The sequence below is a fragment of the Perissodus microlepis genome, chromosome 13 (genome assembly GCF_051167445.1).
Source record: "Perissodus microlepis isolate ML-2025 ecotype Zambia chromosome 13, ASM5116744v1, whole genome shotgun sequence".
NCBI classification, from domain to species: Eukaryota; Metazoa; Chordata; class Actinopteri; order Cichliformes; family Cichlidae; genus Perissodus; species Perissodus microlepis.
The window spans coordinates 27,681,079-27,700,544 of record NC_140473.1 but is presented as its reverse complement, the minus strand read 5'-3'; the positions used below and the strand labels follow the sequence as shown (position 1 = coordinate 27,700,544).

Sequence of the window (19,466 nt, the reverse complement as noted above, 5' to 3'; positions counted from 1 at the left end):
ACCTCAGCTTTATTTTTACCCGCTGACGCTGTCATTCAGCCGTCACAAACCACAAACGCTTCACTCATGTTTTACACAACCAACGGCGCTACACAGAAAACCAAGGGTTACTGCGACCGTTAGCTACATATAGCTAGTGTTCGGCTGCAGCTAGCCTGGCTACGGAAAAGGCTAGCGACGTTAGCCGATGTGAAGCGAAGACATGGAGGGGATACTTTACAAATGGACGAACTACATGACAGGTGAGTCTTTCTAAAAACTGATTTGAACTAGCCGTGTTAGTATTGAATAATGTCAGCCAATTTTACATATGTTACAAGTTTCTAAATTAGCAGGTTAGCTAACAAGCTAATATTAAATTAAAAATGTACATGTTACTGTGCGGCTGCTGTTTTTGGTTGTAAATTAATGTAATGTTGGATTTATTTAGTCAGAATTATGTTGCTAATCGGTGTCATGCCAATACCAAGGTACTGCTGCAAAAACTTAGTTAAAGCATTAAAAGTCATGAAATACCTTTTTGACATGGTGAAATGTAAGACATCACTAGATTGTAAATGCTGAGCTATCAAAGTATTCCAAGTAATTAGACGTGGAGAAACAGTAAATACATTTTTCCAAGTTTTGGCATTTATTATGTTCACCGTTTTACCTACACATGGGTCTTTAGCGCTTAATTAAATTAAAGCATTGAAGAATTTAAAAGTCAGTTTGTTATGATCTTTAGAGACAGTTGGAAGCAGAGTTATTCAATCTCCACTGCATGCCAGGTTTACTGGCAAAAGTCATAATAATTCAGCAATTTACAATAGCCACATTACACAAATTACAAGTATGTTTTGAATATCTTCATTAAACAAAAGTTGTCGTTGGTGGTAGTGGTGGTGTATGTTTGCAAATCAAACAAAACAAGGTCATTTTGGTGAATGCTGCTGTCTTAAAATTATTCACCTTCTTCTTGGAAAGTGCATTTAGTTCTTTGCGGTGCACCAACGTGCTTTTAAGGAATCTCAGCCGTTCCTCAGATCCAAAGGCCTCAAGTTAGATTATATGAAACTCAGCTTTGGTAGATTTCATATTTGCTGGAGCCAGTAGTTTTCCCTGTTGTCATGGTTGCACAAACTGGGCTGTGCAGGCTTGACAGAAAGGTAGATGCATACAAATACCTATAAAAAGCATTATATTTGTCAAATCAAATGACAAAGTAGGTAGGTGAGCTAATTGCTGTGTATAGCTGTTATGGTCAGTGGTGCGAGTGAATCGATGACTAAAGTGCTTGTGTATGGAATCTTGTTTAGTGCAAGAAACCAAAATCCAAAGGATGTTTCTCAGGGAAGAGAACTACACATCAACTAAGCTCTAAGGGCTTTAATAGAGGACTTGCACAGAAGGCCCAGATGTTGCCGGTGTTGCTCAATGGAAATAAACACACACATAGACTGAAAAGAAGGTGGGGTCGAGTGGGTCTTCACAGAGTAAATAAAATTAAATACATTTGTGTGTCTAAACCTAAGAAGGAAATATTAGTGGATATATCACACCAAGGATGTCAGAAATGGAGCTCCCAGTTTAGAGCAAAAGAACTGTAAATGTAGTAAATGTTTATCACTGTAAACTCTAAAATGTAATAGAGTAGAGTTTAAAGTAGCAAATGAGCTACTTAAATACAGGACTTGAGTGAATGTATTTATAGCATTAACTTAAATGTTGCTCAGAGGAGAACTGACAGCCACACACAACCACTGAGGGACGTATCTTCTGATGTAAACCAGCTGCATGGTAACAGGACCTGAAGTGGTGTTTGACCTTAATGATGCCAGCATAACATGTCTATTAATAATAGTGGCGGAGGACAAACTATACACTGCTTGTGACCTCAAACACTCCTACTGTCATCTGCTTTTTGTCAGCTGGAAACTGAATGTCATCAGAACAATCTCCTCTGAAGGGACATTTCTAAAGAGACTTAAATTTCCCTTTTCACTTCATTATATGATCCAGTTATAGTTAGAGTTCAGACACTTGAAGCAGGAAATGGTCAAGATTTTTGGCTTCAAAATGCACTGATTCAACCTCTAAGTATGGGCCCATGTCTTTGTCATATTTAATGGTAATAAGATAGAGTTTATTCAGCAACGTCCTCTGTCTTGTAGAGTTGGAAAATTCAGAAAGTGGCTTTCATGAGTTTGATCACTATCTTCTCTTGTTGTTGACCAGTCAAATTAAGAAAATAACCTACTGGGCAATAATAAATAGGGATGTACCACTTACTAAATTACAATGTTTAAAATAGAAATTTGGCTGATAGCAGATGCAAATATCAAGGTCAGTCTTTTATGTTCTTTTTTTCATTTTTTGAGCCATCATAACTTCATGTTTACAACAGATGATTATTGGCCATTATATCCTTATCAGCACTGATAACAGCCAAAAAATGAAAGTTTAAAAAGGAAGGAAGGAAGTGATGGGAGAAATACTGATGTTGATGGTGCATAGTTTGCCCACTAGTGGGAAAATGTCTAAAAAGGGAAAAAAATATCAGCATATATAGCAGATTTTTAGATCACCAGATAACAATATTGGCCTTGAAAATTCTGACTGTCCAGGCTCTACATGAAATTTCCAGGTGGTGAAAGACACATTTTACCTGTTTAAAACTGCAACCAAATTAATTTTACTCCATGTCACAAATCTAGTGCCAGAATCTTTAAAAAAAAAAAAAATTGTTTAGGTTTTTTTTTGTTTTGTTTTTTTGTTATGTTTTTGTTTTGCATGTTTTTGTTCTATAACCAACTTTTTTGCTACATCATGTTTTTTAATTAATTAAAAAAACAAAAACAAATGTTAAACTGTAAAATTGAAACTAAATATCATTTTAAAATAAACAAAACTCGGGTGCAATTTTGAGAATATATAAAACCTAAAAATTCATGGAATTATAAAGTCAGTGTTGTTATTGATTTCTTTTGTATTAAACATGTAAGTTTTTTTTATCTTCAGGATGGCAGCCTCGCTGGTTCGTCTTAGAGAACGGAGTCATCTCTTATTACGACAGCGAGGACGATGTTGGCAAAGGAAGCAAAGGATCCATCAAGATGTCCGTATGTGACATTAAAGGTTAGCTCCCCTATATCTCACCCATTCTCTCTCATGGTGCCACAAAAGCAAACATATCCATCACACTAACGCTCCTCATATTTTATGTCTCAGTTCATCCGACAGATACGACCCGTCTAGAGTTGATAATCCCTGGTGAACAGCATTTCTACGTACGAGCGGTGAACGCTGCAGAGAGGCAGAGGTGGCTCGTGGCTTTGGGGTCATCCAAAGCTGGGACACTGGACAGTAACAAACACAAAGGTAAGTCTGCAATGTCTGCTCTTTTTTCTCAGGATTGATCCATGGGAAAATTACCTAATAAAAGCTGGAAACCATTTCAGTCAGCAACAATTTAGAATAAATTACAAAGTAAAAGAACAAGCAGCCCAGTCTGCTAGTTCAATGTTATTCTGTGCGTACTTCACCACATGTCAGCCACGGGACAGCTGATGTGGCATAGAGAGACTTAAGAGGAAATGGTTAGCCGCTCAGAGATATTTAACAGCTGCTACACCAGCAGTTTTATCTGCGTGTTTACAAAAACTGCAAGCTGAGGTCAGGTGAGCCGACACCATTGAAAGACTCAGACCACCGTAATTCTTTGTCTTATCTCTCGCGCTCGGTCATTGTGCTTGGTCAGAGAGACAATATATAAAGTGAGAGTTTTATTACACTTTTTGTTACACTTACAGTAACAGCACCTTATAATCAGCTTGATTAAATATTTCACTTCTGCTATCTATCGGCAGCTCTGTATATGATTTGTTTGCTAAATGAGGAGGTTTAGAAAAAGGAGAAACAGCAACTGCAGATGACAGCAGTATTCAGCATCTTAATGAGATTGTTTTATATAACTTGGTCCTGGTGTTATTTTTTTATCTTACAAACTAGATTAGTAATGTTTGTATTGCATGTATTGTCTTGTTTTATATTTAGTTTTATTTTATTTTTTAAACTTAGGAAAGCAATGTTTAGGTCAAGCCTGATGTTGCCTTAAACCAGGGTGGACAATTATTTTCCCCAAGAAACTGGTTTTGTTGTGAAGGGCTACACCAATGAGTTAAATTTAGTTGTGCTCAATATTAATTTTATCTCTTTATAAACTGCTACTGGTAGCAGTAGCAGTGGCTTTTACAATTAGGCAATAAAAACGTGATATAGACATAATAAAAACTCCAGCCTTTCATAACTGTTTAATCAACATTCCCAAAACAAACCGAACAAATTGTATTGTTTTTGAAAAATTTTAAAGACCTTTAACTTTATACAAAATGCTTTACTATTTTACTCAGTCAGGATCAAAGTATGAGGTGGAAAAGTGAAGGACAGTTGCATCAACAGCAGTTGCATCAACAGCAAATCAAAGAGCTGTCTTTTTGCATCTGTGAGCTCTGGAATGTCCTCACATTTCTTCTCATAAAACTCATAAAATCTCATAAATTTCTGCCCTCAGGCCCCAGACGCTTTTTAACGCTTTGCCCAGGTTGAGCTATTCGACAGCTGTGTGGTAAAGGCCACATGAGGCCAGGGCCGTACAATGCTCAGGTCTACCTTAAACACTGTAAGGAATGATTCCCAGGTTCCTTGGTGCATCCTCAGCTATGACTTATCATTTTAGCCATTTAGCTGTCCACCTGTGGTCATTAATTACAGACTTAACCATTCATTATTGTATGTGAACATGATTCTCCTGTTGATATTACTTTATTTCATTCTGGAATTGCAAAATAAGCTGCTCAGTGTCTTTCATCCTGTGAGAGACTACTGTTGTGTTTTTTGATTTTATTTAATTGGGGCCACACAATATGCATTACGGAGTGTGGATAGTGATATTGACTATTGGTCATCTCAAAATCGAATAAGACATGGAGAAGGGTCGTCCAACTCTGCAACCCTTCCATGTACATTATCATGGAAATCTAGTTGTTTAAATATTTTAACATAAAACAGAAGTGAACAGTGGCATCATTTAGTTGATTCAGGTACCCATTTATTAGAGTTTACTGAACCCAACACTTCTGTCTGTCAGGTCCAGACTGTCTGAAGACAAAAATGTCTGAACTCCGCCTGTACTGTGACCTCCTCGTCCAGCAGGTCCAAACAATCCAATCACAGTACAGCGCTGACTTAGAGACCGCGCCGACTTCTGAGGTAAGAAACGGGGGTTCTTTTTACCTCAAACTTATCTTTACAATATTTCAAAGTTAGACTCAAATTATAAGAGTTTCTTTTTTCAGTACTTAAATGATATTATTTTGCTTTATTGTGTATATGAGAAAGAAATTATTTAAAAAGGAGGCATTTTACCATTTAAAAAAAAAAAAAAGGAACCTTTAGTGCACACAAAAGACCCATCAGGCAGAAAGATTACATCTAAAATTAGATCAAATCTATTTCTCAGTTTGAAGCTTGAAGGTATGTGAGTAAAAAAAAAAGATGATTGGTTATTCGTCTGTGTGTCTTCAGGCCTCGCTCCTCAGTGCCACATGTGCCACTTTCATCAGGACTCTGGAAGAGTGTATGACCCTGGCCAATCACAGTTTGACTCCTGACCTCCGACCTCCTGAAAGGGTAATTTCACCTTCTCTAGCTAATCAAAAGCCTGTAATTTAGGTTTAGATTAATAAAAAAAAGGTCAATAATATCTATTTTCTGTAACTCAAAAGTTGTTTAATTATTCTGTTACAGTAGATAAAAGATGTTTAATACAACATGAGTAATGATATTCAAGAAGAAACATCCTCAGTAAAATAAAATACAATTTTGTATCTTTGTTGACACGACCGATTTTTTTCATTTATATTCCTATGGTTTGTTCGAGTTTCACAATGTGCCCGTGATGTTCAGCAGTACAGAGTGCTGTGGTGCACAAAACCAGAGTCATTAGGCCGTTCTGTAATTGGATAGAAATATTGTGTAGTTGTAGACTTGGCAAATAACAGTGTGGCATAATTGTTTTATTGTAGATTTTATTTTGTACTCATACACTCAGGGTAAAACATTGAAGCAGATGTGACAGGAGAGGTTAAGAAAACAATTGACCTCGAGCAAAATGTTATCTTCACTGACAGTAAGAAAGAAATCGAACAGAATTCAATAAAAATGTTACTTTGATCTTTTACTTGTTTAATTTATAAACAGACCAATTCTTTTTTTTATAAGGTGATGACTCTGTTTTGTATTTTGAAAGGTGCACCAGTCACTCAGGTTACCCTCACACAATGCACAAAAATGATCAAACTGTTCAGTCAATTTCCATTTTCAGTCTCAGGCACTTTCATTTCCTTTTACTTATTTTGTATTCTTTTCACTGTACTTTGAACATTGTAATACCAATACCTAGAGGCATAATAAAAAAAAATCTTAATCTGCAACAGAATAATTCCAATAATGCTCAAGACGCAGGTCTTTATTTAGACGTGCCAGATGGAAATAAAAAGTTAGCGAAGTGGCTTAAAGTCTAAATGCTTTCTCATTTTACAGCTCATTGAGGGATCAGAGATATTTAGAACAAAAACAAAAGTGAAGGTCTTGAAATTGTTATCAGGTTTTAATTGAACTTAAAAAAAAATCTAAATGACCAAATGTGTCACTTTCTGTACAGATGAAGCGGTCAATCAGTCACCCTGGAACATACAGCTTTGACAGGTGAGTGAAACACGTACACAAACCATCATGAACTTAAAGTTGTAACAAAAAAAGAGGCGACTTAAATTAATTCAAAGTCACATTTAAAGTTTCTTGTAGACTATACTCAAGTTTGTTTATAAAGCATATTTATTACAAACACGTTGCTCAAAGATCTTTACGTGGGAAAAAAAACCTTGGATGCACCAGGGGCGATTCTAGCTTCAAACTTTTATGCAGGCTCAGCCTCCAATCATAATGTCATGCACGCAATGCCTTGCAGTTACAGCATTGTGTTACAACTTGCCTTTAAAAGCAATTCAATTCAATGCGTATTCACAGATTTAAAAGTAATAAGCTGATTTTAGGGTGGATCGTTTAGTCCAAGGTTTTCAAACTGGAATTTTTAGGAGGAAGTTAAAGAACAACAAAGTAGATACAAACATGCACAACATTGTTTCAGTATTACTACTTAAAGTAAAATTATTCAGTACAGACACCGAAAAATCACCCTGGACAGGAAGCAGACTTTTACATGAAAGTTTTTGAATTCGTACAAGCTTTCAATCTGACCCTGTTCTCCAAATAAGAAAGGGAAAAAAATCCAGTTTACTGGAATGCTGATTTTGGCCTCCAGGAGGCAGAAATGTAGTATTTTAAATATGTCAATCTGAACTGGCACAACTCAGTGTAGACTTAGCAGGTACTGAAGAGATCTCACAGTGTACTGGAGGATGGACACGTCACATACTGATTATTATTGTCACATATTGGCATTTTATAGTCCGTGTGCAGTGCTTTGCACACACGTCACCTTCTGACAGCAGAGTCACCATCTACCTGAGATCTAATTCAACAAAGTAAGAGTTTTGTGTGTAGCATGCTTTTTTTTTTTAAAAAAATCATGTTTTCTTGATGGATTCTGTAAAAAGTAATGTCTCGTTCCAATGGTTGGACTGAGATGCATGGCAGGACACTTTTTAAAGTAATGGTGTTACATATATCTGTTACTGGGAGATGTTAAAATTATAAAGTAAGTGCTTTTTCAATTGCTGATGACTGCTGCATCACATAAGAATGAAATAGATGTTAGGATATTTATCGGACTCAACTTCATTTGTTCACTTTAGTGATTTAAAATCTGCTGACATTAATGGCTAGCATAGACAGCAGGTATTATTAAAGCAAGTAAAACCTGTTAAACCCTCAAGCGACTGCTATTTTAGCCACTGAAATGACTGAGTGGGTTCATTTATGACTCCATTAGATTTTGTACAGGAAACCTTTTTACTTTTTCCTTACAGCTTTATGTGTTAATCATTAACACATAAAGCTGTAAGGAAAAAGTATACTATACTATTTACTTTTCCCATGACAATATTCAGTTATTGTTTATCAGTAATATGTTTTGGGCACAAAAGCGTCAACCTCACAAAATGTCAGTTTAGTTGTTTTCATCATGAGTTTGGGTCTCAAGTGTCTGCTAGTCTATTCTCGTGAGCACCACTTCACTGCGAAACATCACTTTGCACATAGAAAATTACACCAAAAATTGGTCCACAGTGTTAAAACAAAAATAAATGACCCACCTAACTACCCATTACCCCTGTCACACCTGTGAAAAGTTGTAACACCTCACTTGGTTACTTCAAGGTTAAGTGTTGATACGTCACTCCGCTTTACAACAGTTTCTACTCCTTCTGTACTTATGTCTTGGATCTTTTGGGGGGAAGCTGTTCACACACCATGCAAAAAATAAACTGAATATTTTAATTTTTGTTGTTGTTGACCTTTACAAATCAAATTTAACGGCTCTTCACCAGTTTCTCAGAAACCAAACTAGTTCTTTAGGTTTTCTGTATCTCAAATCTGCTGAATGAAAATGACTATGAGGATTTAAAGGTCCTTTCATTTTTGTTGCTGGTTCATTTAACTTTCAGAGGATGTCATTCTCTGTAAAGAGGACAAAAAGCAAAGCAAGCGATAAAATTTAAACTCATGATTGTGAAAGAAAAAGGTTTTCTGTGAGGTTTGATGTGCAAATGAACACATGAGACATCAGGATGAAACTAAATATTTACAGCACAACCTGTAAAGTCCAGTGTGATAGTGCTGAGTCACAAGACTGACAGATTAATATGAGTGCAGTAATAATGTTTACGACAGTGAGTGGCTATGAAGCAGCCCAGTGGTCTGAGTGGAAATTGTACAGTATTATGAAGATTATATATTGCATTTATTTAATGAGTAACGACAACTTGTTTATGTTCTTGTGTTTTGGAGTCTGATTGCGTGATGAGCAAATGCTCCTGCATCGTCTCAGATGGAAGCGGGGCTTTGCTCCAGAAGCAGGTTTAATGGAAAACTGGAGGCAACTCTGGGTTTTCTGTTGTAGTTGGACTGCAGAAATCCCAGGTCACATAACTCACTCACTGGCTGCTTTTCTTCAACAAACCCTGAATATAGTAATGATATTATTTATTGATAATAATAATAATAATAATAAGAAAAACCACAATAATAATTAATAATAACTGAACTAACTCTGATCAGCTGATAACTAACTCAGTTATCAGTTTATTAAACTGAGCAGTTGACAGTCTAGATAGTTCATTTATTTTTACAGATTTTGTTATTGTTTCAACAACTCATAATTAAGATGGAATCAGTTGGAAGCTTTGTATAAATATGTAAGATTTCTTCTCACATGTTCAGGACTTCTTTAGCATTATAAATGTTTATTTATATAATTTAGCACGATTCTGATTGCAGTTTGATCTCTAACTGGACAGGACTGTTCAGTCTGATGTCACTTTTGCTTGTTATATCAAATGTGATTGGTAATTGCTGAAATAAGGCAGTCTTAGTATTATGGAAAAGCACCTAATAAGCTGCCTTTCCATAATTCTAATGACCATGGCACCTAGTGTCTGCCTTATTTCCAATCTAGACATAAACATTTGCCACACAAAGGCTCATTTGACTGCAGTGCAGATGCGTGACAGGCTGTGCTGCATCAGCACTGTAGTTCTATAATTTCAAAACATAATGATTTGGGAAAAAAATAAGTTTCTGTATAAATGTCCATTTCTTAGATTTGGAAATAAAGCAGACACTAGATGCCATGACTGAAATTAAACAATACTGAAGCAAATGCTGTATGCGGTGGCTAACCGCCTGAACCATGTTTGTGTCAAGGTTGGCGGGGACCACAGTATCGGGAAGTCAGACAAACACATAGTAGTTGAAAATATTTCAAGTTTGGAGAAGAATTTGCTTGACACTGTGTTGCTAAACCCTATCAGCTGAGATTCTCCGTTGTCGTTGTTTGAGGGCAGCTAAAGCTTGCATTTTCTTATCTGGGTCAGGGTCCTGTGGGCAGCAGTCTGAGCAGAGATGTTCAAACATCTCTTCCTTTTACTTCTTGGTAGTTTTGTTCTCCTTCTGGCTAATAGGGGTAAATATTTGTGGATGCCTTTTTTTTTTCTGTTCACAAAACCTCCCCATTAAGTTACAGCTGTCGTTTTCATTCCTCATCCTCCTCAGGTCAGGTGTACTGAAGGAGTACGTGAGTGGAGGTCAAAGGTCAACTCAGCGGAGAAACCGTACCAACTCTGACAGCTCGGTTTATGATACTGAACGTAAGACATAACATCTTTTTATAGTCTGCATAAGTGACACTTCAGAACTAAATAAAGAGAAAATAGTAGAGAGAGTTAAACACATTAAGTTTTTAAGTGATATTATATAAGGTAATTAGTATAAGTAGGTATAGTTACATTCAATATGAATTCTTACCACTCTTACAGTAAGAGCTGAAAACATGTTTTGTATTCAGTACTGAGAGTTAAAGCCTGTATGACCCTTGGTTGAGTTTACCAATGGCTGTTTCAGTGAGTGGTTTAATTACGTTCTTTGTAGCTTTCTGCACTTTCCGCTGTGTAACTCGATTTTGAGAATCCTGAATGAAAGCGACCCACCTGTTAATATATTTGTTTTGTTTTCCAGGTTTGCTGCCTACTCTCAACGGTGACTCGTCCTCCATTCCCGAGGAGAGGGCAGGCAGTGTGAGCCCAAAGACCACGCCCACTGACACAGACACTGACCTTTCCATCTAAAGACCCCAAGGTGCCCATCCAAACCCTGATAAACTCTAGAAGATGTCACAAACGCCACCAGATCATTATTTGCTGAGATGCTGACACCATTACACCAAGGATGAACATTTTCGTTGTAGGAACGTCCTTCACAAGCTGTTTCTCAGCTAATTGCCAAACAAAAGCACTTTGGATTCATTAGCTTTCATTTCTTGAAGTCTTTCGGTTGCACAGTATACACTAGACTGATGGCAATTCAGTCCCAAGCTGAAGTTCGAGAAATTGAGAGTATGAATTATATGAAGCTTTAACCTGATGAGGTGAGAGGACTCCACACTGTTAACCTTTCAGATTTAACCATGGATACTTTTGTAGTCATGTAGTTGTACTTGAAGTCCACATCCTGGATTCAAGGAAAATTGTAAGTATCCCCAGTTGATCCAGCGAATTTCCTCAGCTGGAACCAGATGATTGTATCAGGCAGCTCCGTGACGCAGTGTGGACACGATGAACTGTGAATTCCTGGTTTCTGGAACAATTAGATGCCAGGGCTGCTTTAATCAGAATGTACTGAAGGTTTGTTGTGCATCCAAAAACTGATCGCAGAGCCAAAAGTTTTGTTCAGTGGCACTTAGACAGGATGTTGAAATCCAGCAACTGTGACGCAAAAGCATCTATTTTTCTGGCTTTTCCTAAGGAGCCCCAAATTACTTCTTTCCTCCCGTCTTCTGTGTTCTTCTTCCAGGCCTCCAGCTGAGCTCATTGCCGAAAGCAAAGGCAAAAAAAAAAAAAGTTCTCCATCACTCTCCGTCCCTGCTTTAACGAGTCTGCTTGTGTCTTCAGATGTTTGCCAAAACATAATCACCTGCATTAAAGCTGCCACCTTTCTTTTTCCAGGCAGTCATGTTCAGCCTGGACCGTGTTACGCTCTTTGCAGCTTGTCCTCGTTTTGAACAGAGTTTCACCTAAACTCCTAAGACAAGTGAACAGAAATACTAAATTTAAGATAATCTAGCTGGGAATGTGAGCAAATCTTTGAATTTCTTAATTATTTCCTTGAAGATGTGACCCTGACACCACTCATTTTAGGGTGAATATGAAAACTGAGCTTTTTAGCAATCAGTCACTGACATGACTGAAGCATTAATGCTAGCTCAGATCATATTTTATTTGTGTGTGTGGTCACTGTGTCAGATTAGGAGATGTTTTAGAAGATGGATTCAGTTTTGGGATTTAATTGAGGTGGAAGTGCCTTCAAGCTGCATTCCTTTTGATTGCCAGCAGGGGGCGACTTTTTGTGCTGCATAGTCTTTGTGGAACTGTGAAGGTCGTTTTGTAATTTACTAAAGTCAGAAAGGAGAATTATCCAGGTGCACTCGTAGACTTACGACTTTTCAGTTATTTGTCCTCTGTTTCTTGGTCACATTCATCACTTGTTCATCAAAATTCTCTTCAAAACAACCGAATGGTGGCGGATAAAAACTTTGCCTTTTGTGAATGAGAGTCACCACAGATGCCACATCCCAGTCAGTCACACTTGTTATCCAGCCATTTCAAATGAGAGAACCAAAGTGTTGTGTATAAACTGACATATAGTCTGTTTTACAGTCCTGCGTTTCCAACACTGGCAACATTGTTTCTCTTTTGTCTTTGTCATCTTCAGCTTCACGGAAAACTGGAGAAGGTTCCGGAAACTGAAGCGTAAAAATCAAAAACCTTATCTGAACCTTACTGTGATCTGATCTCCTCTTTAAGGTCATTTTCAGTATGTCTTTTTCTTTCCTCCATTCTGACCACTCTCACTGTGTGACTTCACCATGGACCTCACATTAGTGCAAAGAACGAACATCAACTTTTACTTTAAACTGATCCAGAGTTCGTGGATGATCATCGTTGGTGATGAGAGCTGAATCTTTAGCTATGACCAAGCAGTTTCCAGTCCAAAGGCAGCACATCAGGTTGAGGAAACTTAGAAGAATACTCTGCATTTTTTTCAACATTTATCTGGTTGTGCATCATGGATTCGTTCCCCAGCACAAGGCTGTGGATACAGAGTTCTGCTGTAACATCCTGTCTGAGGGAGCAGATTCAGATGCAACGATCTGAACTGTGGGGATTTTTGGCCACAGACATTCAGGCTTCGCTCACCACCTGTCTAACTCCCCAGATTTGGCTCCCTGTGACTGTGTTCACTTCCTGAAAGTATGACATCATGAGAAGTATAACTGTTCAGACACACGAGAGGCGATCAAGCGGCGTCGCAGAGGAGCGAGTGCAAGGAGACACAGCAGCAGTCATCTAAAAACTGCAGCTACACTGGTGATCAAAAGTTTACAGTTTTTGATTTTCACATGTTGATTCCCAAAACCTTATCAGACTTTAAAAATATGTAAAGCTTAACGTTTCAGACGATGATGTATTGTTTGCAAAGTGTTGTCTTTGTAAATTTCTTTCTGAGGAGCTGCAAGGAGGAAAAAATGTGTTTGTGCCATTTGAAAAACTGCCTGCAGAAAGTATCCACAGCAGGATAAACAGTGTTCACCACCAGAAAATTTTAAAAAACACAAGATATATAGTTTTCTTTGTGAGAGACGAGGAAGGCTGTCCCAAATCTTCACACATCACCTTTGAAGTCTGCACAGTGTCGTGTCACGCCACGCTTGCATTGTTGTTCAAACACAGAAAAAGTAGTCATGTGAAAACAAAGCAAACACAGTGATGCTCACCAACTTTCCCGGCAGAATACTGAACTGAAAAAACCCCCCAAACATTTGATGCCGTAGTGCGTTTGTGTTTACCTTAACGTCACTCGTGCCAGTGGAATTTAGATGGACCACGTCTGTTGTATCCTAAGCTTTGTGAATTTTGTGGGTGTTTTGAAACAGACAGTTTTCCTGGTAACTTTACAGTACTTTCCCTTAACATCCATTTTTCTTTGATGTGGTGACTTTTGCACTCCAGAGTCTTTTTTAAAAAAAAAATATTTGAGAACTAAATAAGTGGATTATAGTGACAATGGTACTGCGTGTTGGAAACAGTGATGGCTGTGAAACTTTGAAAGCTGCAGCCTTAAATATATGAAAACTTCTTGAAACTTTTCTTCTGTGTATTATTCTACTCTAATGTCTGTTCACTCTCTATGATGAAGACCCAGAGGTGCGTTTCCTGTGTATAATCAGAGCTGCACACAGTTTAAACTTTGGATGTTAGCTTCATGTCCTGTTACTGACCTGTGATGTTACTCTCATCTGCAGAGAGCTGGTAGATCTGTATTTAATCGTTACGTGGGGCCATATAAAATAAAGTCTACATTTTGCCAAATTTTCAGACTTGATAGCACGAAGACAACACTTAATGAGCTTTTGCTTCTCTGACTACTGACGTGGTCCACCGGCTGGTTCGGGACATATTTGGGCCTCATATATGATCCATTTTTCTGTCCAATAACACAGACAATAGATTAAATCGATCAAAAACTGGATTTTTTTTTTAATAATTGAATCACTTTCAGGGCCCTTATTAATACATTGAATTTTTAAAAAAGTTTTAGATTTACCTTTACCTATGGTCGTGAGCTTTAGTTAGTGACCGACAGAATACAGTTGACACCGCTTCTCTGAATTGAAAGAGCCAGCTGCCGTAGTTCGGACTTCCAGGGGCAGATCCAGCACACTCAGGAGAGATTGTGGCTCTCGGCTGGTTTGGGAATTTCTCAAAGAGCAGGAGGTCGGAGCACCCATGCCCCTGTGCCCAGAGAAGCCGTAGACCATGCATAAACAATGAGCTGATGAATGCAGGGGAGAGAACTCATCAGAATATATTTGCTGAGCTATGTAAGAGGAATATTACAAACTCTAGATATATGAATTTTAAAATAAATATAAAGATGTTTTTCTTGCTGTTCTTTTGCATCCAGATATTGAGATCCCGCCCATATCTTAATGAGTCATCTTTGCAAGTACGGGGAGGCTGACTGTTACGTGTAAGCCGCCCTTTCCACATTTCCATGCTAAGCAAACTGTTTAGCTGTAGATTCATGTGTTCAGGATTCTTTGGAACCCCCCCCCCCCCCATAAATAAATAAATAAATGTCCTGTCCTTAAACACTTCAGTCAACAAGCTCTGATGTGAGAGAGAGAGAAGCTTAAATATTACACTCCTGAGTTACTCCCAAATCTCTTTTTTTCTTCTTGCGGATTATTTTGTGTTTGTTGTGGCCAAACCAGCAGAGATTTTCATGCCTTAACTGTCTCTGCAGAGTGACGTAAGTGGTTGTATCAGATCAGATTTTCATTGTCTGAATAAAGAAATGTTTGAAACTGAAGGTGTTTTTTTTCCTTTCATATTTAAGGGTTTATATAGACCTTTAACACACACGCATATACTACCTGCCCATAAATCAACTGCAGTTTAAGACTTTTAATAGGAGCTTTGTGTTTATTCAGCTGGTGGGAGGTTGTGGAGAGGCCTGGACGATGATCCTGTTGCGTGTTTACAAAAGGTGTGTGTATGCATATGCATATGCATATATGCTTGTGTGTGTCGATCTGTGGTTGGAAGTCGGCTCTTTATTTTATTTATTTTCTGACAGCGATGAGCTCAGTGTGTCTCTTCCTCAAACAGCATATATCAAGACGCACTCACCTGACGCTCATTTGCACAAACACACGCAGGTGTGTGAAGCAGAAGTATCCCGGACCTGAGGCAGAGAACGGGGAAGCATGGGTGAGTGCACTTTGTGATAAATGAATAACTTGTTATCTTAAGAAGTAGCAAGTACAAACTTTACTATGCCACACATTACGCAGGGTTAACAGCTGAAATTGGTTAGGACTGTTTTTCTCACCAATTAATCTGCTCAGTCTGTACTGCTGAAAAGTGAGTGAGGACATATTTTGTTCTTTGACAGAAAAAATCCTGAGCCTGAAATCATTCATTAGTTATCAAAATGACTTTAAATCAAAATGAACATGACCTCATATGTTCTCAAATAGCAAATGTGAATTCCGGTTAATTTCAAAGTACTTGAGCCTAGACTCAGTCACTTGTGATTTGTAACATTTTGCTCAAACACTAGTAAATAAGTGTAATTTCTCTGGTTTGTTTTCCAACTGGGTTCAGAGTTTTAATACGGATTATTAATGGGTTGGTAGTAATTTTTGTCAGGCTAAGAAAATGTAACCGTTCTACTTCTTGCTAGTGTGTTGAAGTAGGACAGGTGTTTTCAAATGTTGTGTAATGAGAGACCACAGGTAATGTGCGTTTGTATATTCATGTAGAATCTAGAATTCAACGAACTGTAGCTTAAAAAAAAAAAAGGCAACCCCCCCCAACCACCACTACCACCACACACACACACAAATAACCACCTGTCTTTCTTTTTCGTTATGCGTGTAGTTGTGCATCTTATTTCCTTCACGTTTTCTTCTCCATCTGATTTCTAGACGAGTCTGGAGGACTTCACTCAGATTCTGAACAAAACACTGAGGACAATCAAGCACGTTGTCAAAAACAATCAAAGGTATTAACCTATGTTTTTAAATGATATGAAAAATTGCCTCTTGAAAGAGATCTGTTGGTTCTTAAATTCTTAAACTGTATCCGGGTAGAGTTTGTGTGACTCACAGCTCAAAATATTCTGCATCTGTCAGACAAAGGTTTGTTTCAGCCCTCAATTCCCTTAAGTCAGTGTCCTCTGATTGGCTGCTCCTGTAAACAGGTTTGAAAATGAAGGGGTGGGGCTTAACCATAATAGGAATTTTCCTTCTGTATCTATGAAGCCTGAGTTTATTTCATCAGCGACTTTTCCATGCTCTTACAAACCATATTATCGTATGCGAGCTCAAGTTCAGTAACACAGGTAAGCAGAGTTTATCAATCCAGAAAAGGTGGGCCTTGTATTTTCTGTTGGGATTGATTCACTTTTAGGGCCAAATTCGGCTTCATTTTTAAGTCCTGGATGTTTCCAACTGGTCAAAATATGGTCGCTTCTGGATCCTAACAAACATGGCAGCAGTCAAAATGTTAATACTGAGGCTATAAGTCCAGTTTAACAGGTTAAATGTTTTTTCTTTTCTACAATATTTGTGTAAATCTGGGGAATTGCCAGCATTGTTTCAGTGTTGTAGGAGGAGGACCTGCATGCGTGTCCTTATCTCCTGCTGATTCTAGTCCAAAGTGAGCTGATACAACCAAATTTCCCCTTGTGGGACAATTAAAGGATTATTCTATTCTATTCTAACTCCAGAGTCTGTCTCGCTGCCCTGACTGCTACAACCACAAGGCGCACTTCAGGTCTCGGTGGGGGGGCAAGAGTGAGTCCAGCTCATCTGACGAAGACTTTGGATCAGAGGTTAACTCCGACTCAGAAGCTGAGTCCAGTTCCAGCAGCAGTTTCTTTACTGGGAGCGTCGTAGAAGAGACACCAGTGAGGCCTGTGTGTGAAGACACTGCTGAACCTGATTCTGGAGGGCAGGATGGTGACAGGCGAGCGGAGACATCCGAGACTCCAGAGGATAAGGGAAAGATGAAGGGGATGCTCAAAAGACCTCAGCTAACCAAGTCTGTCAGTCTCCTGCCCCACCCTCGCCAAGTCACCTCCACCCTTCACCTCCAGGTGCTGCCCCAAAAACACAAGAATGACACCACCTACACCATCTGCCGACCAGAGAGAGGGGGAACCTTAGGAAGAAGAGACAATATCCCTCCCTCTGTACCATTCCCATGGCCGCGGCAGCCACCACATCTTCAGCCTGACTATATTCCTCCTCTCGTACGTCAGGGTCAATATATACCTCCACCTCTGCACACGTTTCCTATGTTATATGCACCTCTTCAGGCTCCAAATGTATCCTACACACATCTGCAAACACTTACTGCACAACCATGCCAGTGTTATTACTGTATGTACTTTCCTCACACACACTGGAGTCACTACAGCAGTACACAGCTGCCCTGGTAATAAAGTGCCCTGCAGTGTTGTATACAGCCCTTAAGCATGTGAAAAACCCAATAAAGAAATGTGAATATAAGGCATTAAAGTAATGTTTTGTCATTGTAAACAGTAATGCAATAATCCTGTCTGGGAGAGTGGACCTCCCCTGCATACATCACATGCATGCAATCGTAAAGGACAGTTTTGTTTGAATACTGCGTGGAAAGCTCATCTAGTAGGAGGGGCTTATAAACAAGAGAGAGTCACATAAGGACTGCTCGATCATCAAATTTGTATTTTTTATATTACAGTTTTAGTTAAATGTCATTTTGGGAAGTCTGAGTCCTTGAGTAAAGTATCCGTCAAAACTGCAACGAAACAGTATTTCTTTGTTTCTGTCCTCCTGAAGTCTACATCTCAGGGAAGGTTGCTCAACAAGGCCCCGTGTGATGTTAAAAAAAAAAAAAAAGAGTTACTTTTTATCAGTTGTAGATGGGAGGCCTTTTCAAACACCAGGGTTCAGAAAGTACCAGCTTGTAACAAATTGTTCTGTCTTGAGATAAAAGTGTTCATGATGAAGCTGTAAATCTGAATTCTGATGACCTGCATGAAGAATTCTGCTACTTTCAGCTGCATTTCACCAAAGCGAGTGCCTCTGTATCTGGCAGATTTTAATGCTGGACTCTCGCTCTGAAGCAACCCCTGAAGAATTTGTGTCATCTCCTGGAATGCTGTATAGATTTTTATTAAAGACATTTACACATCGAGCATTAATGATATGCCTGGATCCAGTGATATTTTCTCGCTGTGTTTCTAGAAGTTTCTAGATACACCACAACACATTCTTATGAAATTTCTTTCATCGGCATCAGTCGACATTTGTTTTATCCTTTATTCTGATTTTTATGTTGGGTTTATCTATATATAGTAGTCTTGATAAATAACATCTCAGGTGGGAGTGATTATATCTCTCTCCCCCCAACCTGTGTTGTACCTTGTCCAGTCGTGAGAGCAGTCCCTTCTTACAAATGTCAGAAGACTGTTGCTAATAGTTTTTGTCGTCAATGCGGCTGTTGGGTATGAAAGATGCCTATAGACAACATACGTCCCTCATCCTATTCATGCAACCCATTTCAAGAGCACCCTATTTTCATCTCTTGCCTACCAATGCCTTCTTGTTTCTGACCCTTACTGGATATACTGGGACTCGAACTTAAGACTCTGGCTCTAAAGGCATGTAGTCCCACTACTACTCTATATCTATCTATTCTGGTAGAACATGTTACCCACGATCTCACAGAGGAACTCGACTGTTACGAGGGTAAAATGCAGGTGCTTGTACGCTGCAGATAACACAACAGTCTTTTCTGTCTCACCTTCACTGAACAGCAATGGACGGTTTCCAAGTGCATGAAAAAACTAACAAGAGGCTCTTTGTATGATGCGTGTGTGGTTTGTTCCACCTACAGTAGCCACCAAGTTTCCAGATGTCTCCACTGGGACACACTGTTTCCACTATGGCTGCCAGCACACGCACAAACATGCACTGATGTCATTGATGGTAAAGGATGGCGTTTTTTCAGAGTTGGGGGTAGAACATGTAAATGCTCCAGATCTGCAGAGAGCCAAAGGGGAGGATGACTTTTCTTTATCCCCGTTCTTCCTTTTTTTTTACTCTTAACTTCCCTCAGCACATACAAAATGATTTT

At 38.6% G+C, this 19,466-nt stretch overlaps 2 protein-coding genes across 2 annotated transcripts; both read left to right on the top strand.

Moving 5' to 3' along the window:
- The first annotated feature begins 187 nt into the window (after window positions 1-187).
- plekha3 (pleckstrin homology domain containing, family A (phosphoinositide binding specific) member 3) lies at window positions 188-15,147 on the top strand. The gene is made up of 9 exons (XM_084948857.1): window positions 188-242; window positions 3,001-3,117; window positions 3,211-3,360; window positions 5,129-5,250; window positions 5,566-5,670; window positions 6,704-6,747; window positions 10,273-10,367; window positions 10,735-10,854; window positions 12,487-15,147. Exons 1-8 carry the CDS (start codon window positions 203-205, stop codon window positions 10,842-10,844), a joined length of 783 nt encoding a protein of 260 aa, XP_084804983.1. The 5' UTR covers window positions 188-202; the 3' UTR covers window positions 10,845-10,854; window positions 12,487-15,147.
- A 97-nt stretch (window positions 15,148-15,244) lies between these two features.
- On the top strand, window positions 15,245-18,375 carry LOC146375278 (uncharacterized). Its single transcript, XM_084948858.1, has 3 exons — window positions 15,245-15,548; window positions 16,268-16,344; window positions 17,071-18,375. Exons 1-3 carry the CDS (start codon window positions 15,545-15,547, stop codon window positions 17,782-17,784), a joined length of 795 nt encoding a protein of 264 aa, XP_084804984.1. The 5' UTR covers window positions 15,245-15,544; the 3' UTR covers window positions 17,785-18,375.
- Window positions 18,376-19,466: the final 1,091 nt, after the last annotated feature.

Excerpts from the sequence above, each read along its gene's own strand:
- LOC146375278 (XM_084948858.1), top strand. Across the intron at positions 16,345-17,070 it reads GTTGTCAAAAACAATCAAAG|AGTCTGTCTCGCTGCCCTGA; the intron begins GTATTAACCTAT and ends TTCTAACTCCAG.
- plekha3 (XM_084948857.1), top strand. The coding sequence starts at position 203 with ATGGAGGGGATACTTTACAAATGGACGAACTACATGACAG. Across the intron at positions 3,118-3,210 it reads GTCCGTATGTGACATTAAAG|TTCATCCGACAGATACGACC; the intron begins GTTAGCTCCCCT and ends TTTATGTCTCAG. Across the intron at positions 3,361-5,128 it reads GGACAGTAACAAACACAAAG|GTCCAGACTGTCTGAAGACA; the intron begins GTAAGTCTGCAA and ends TCTGTCTGTCAG.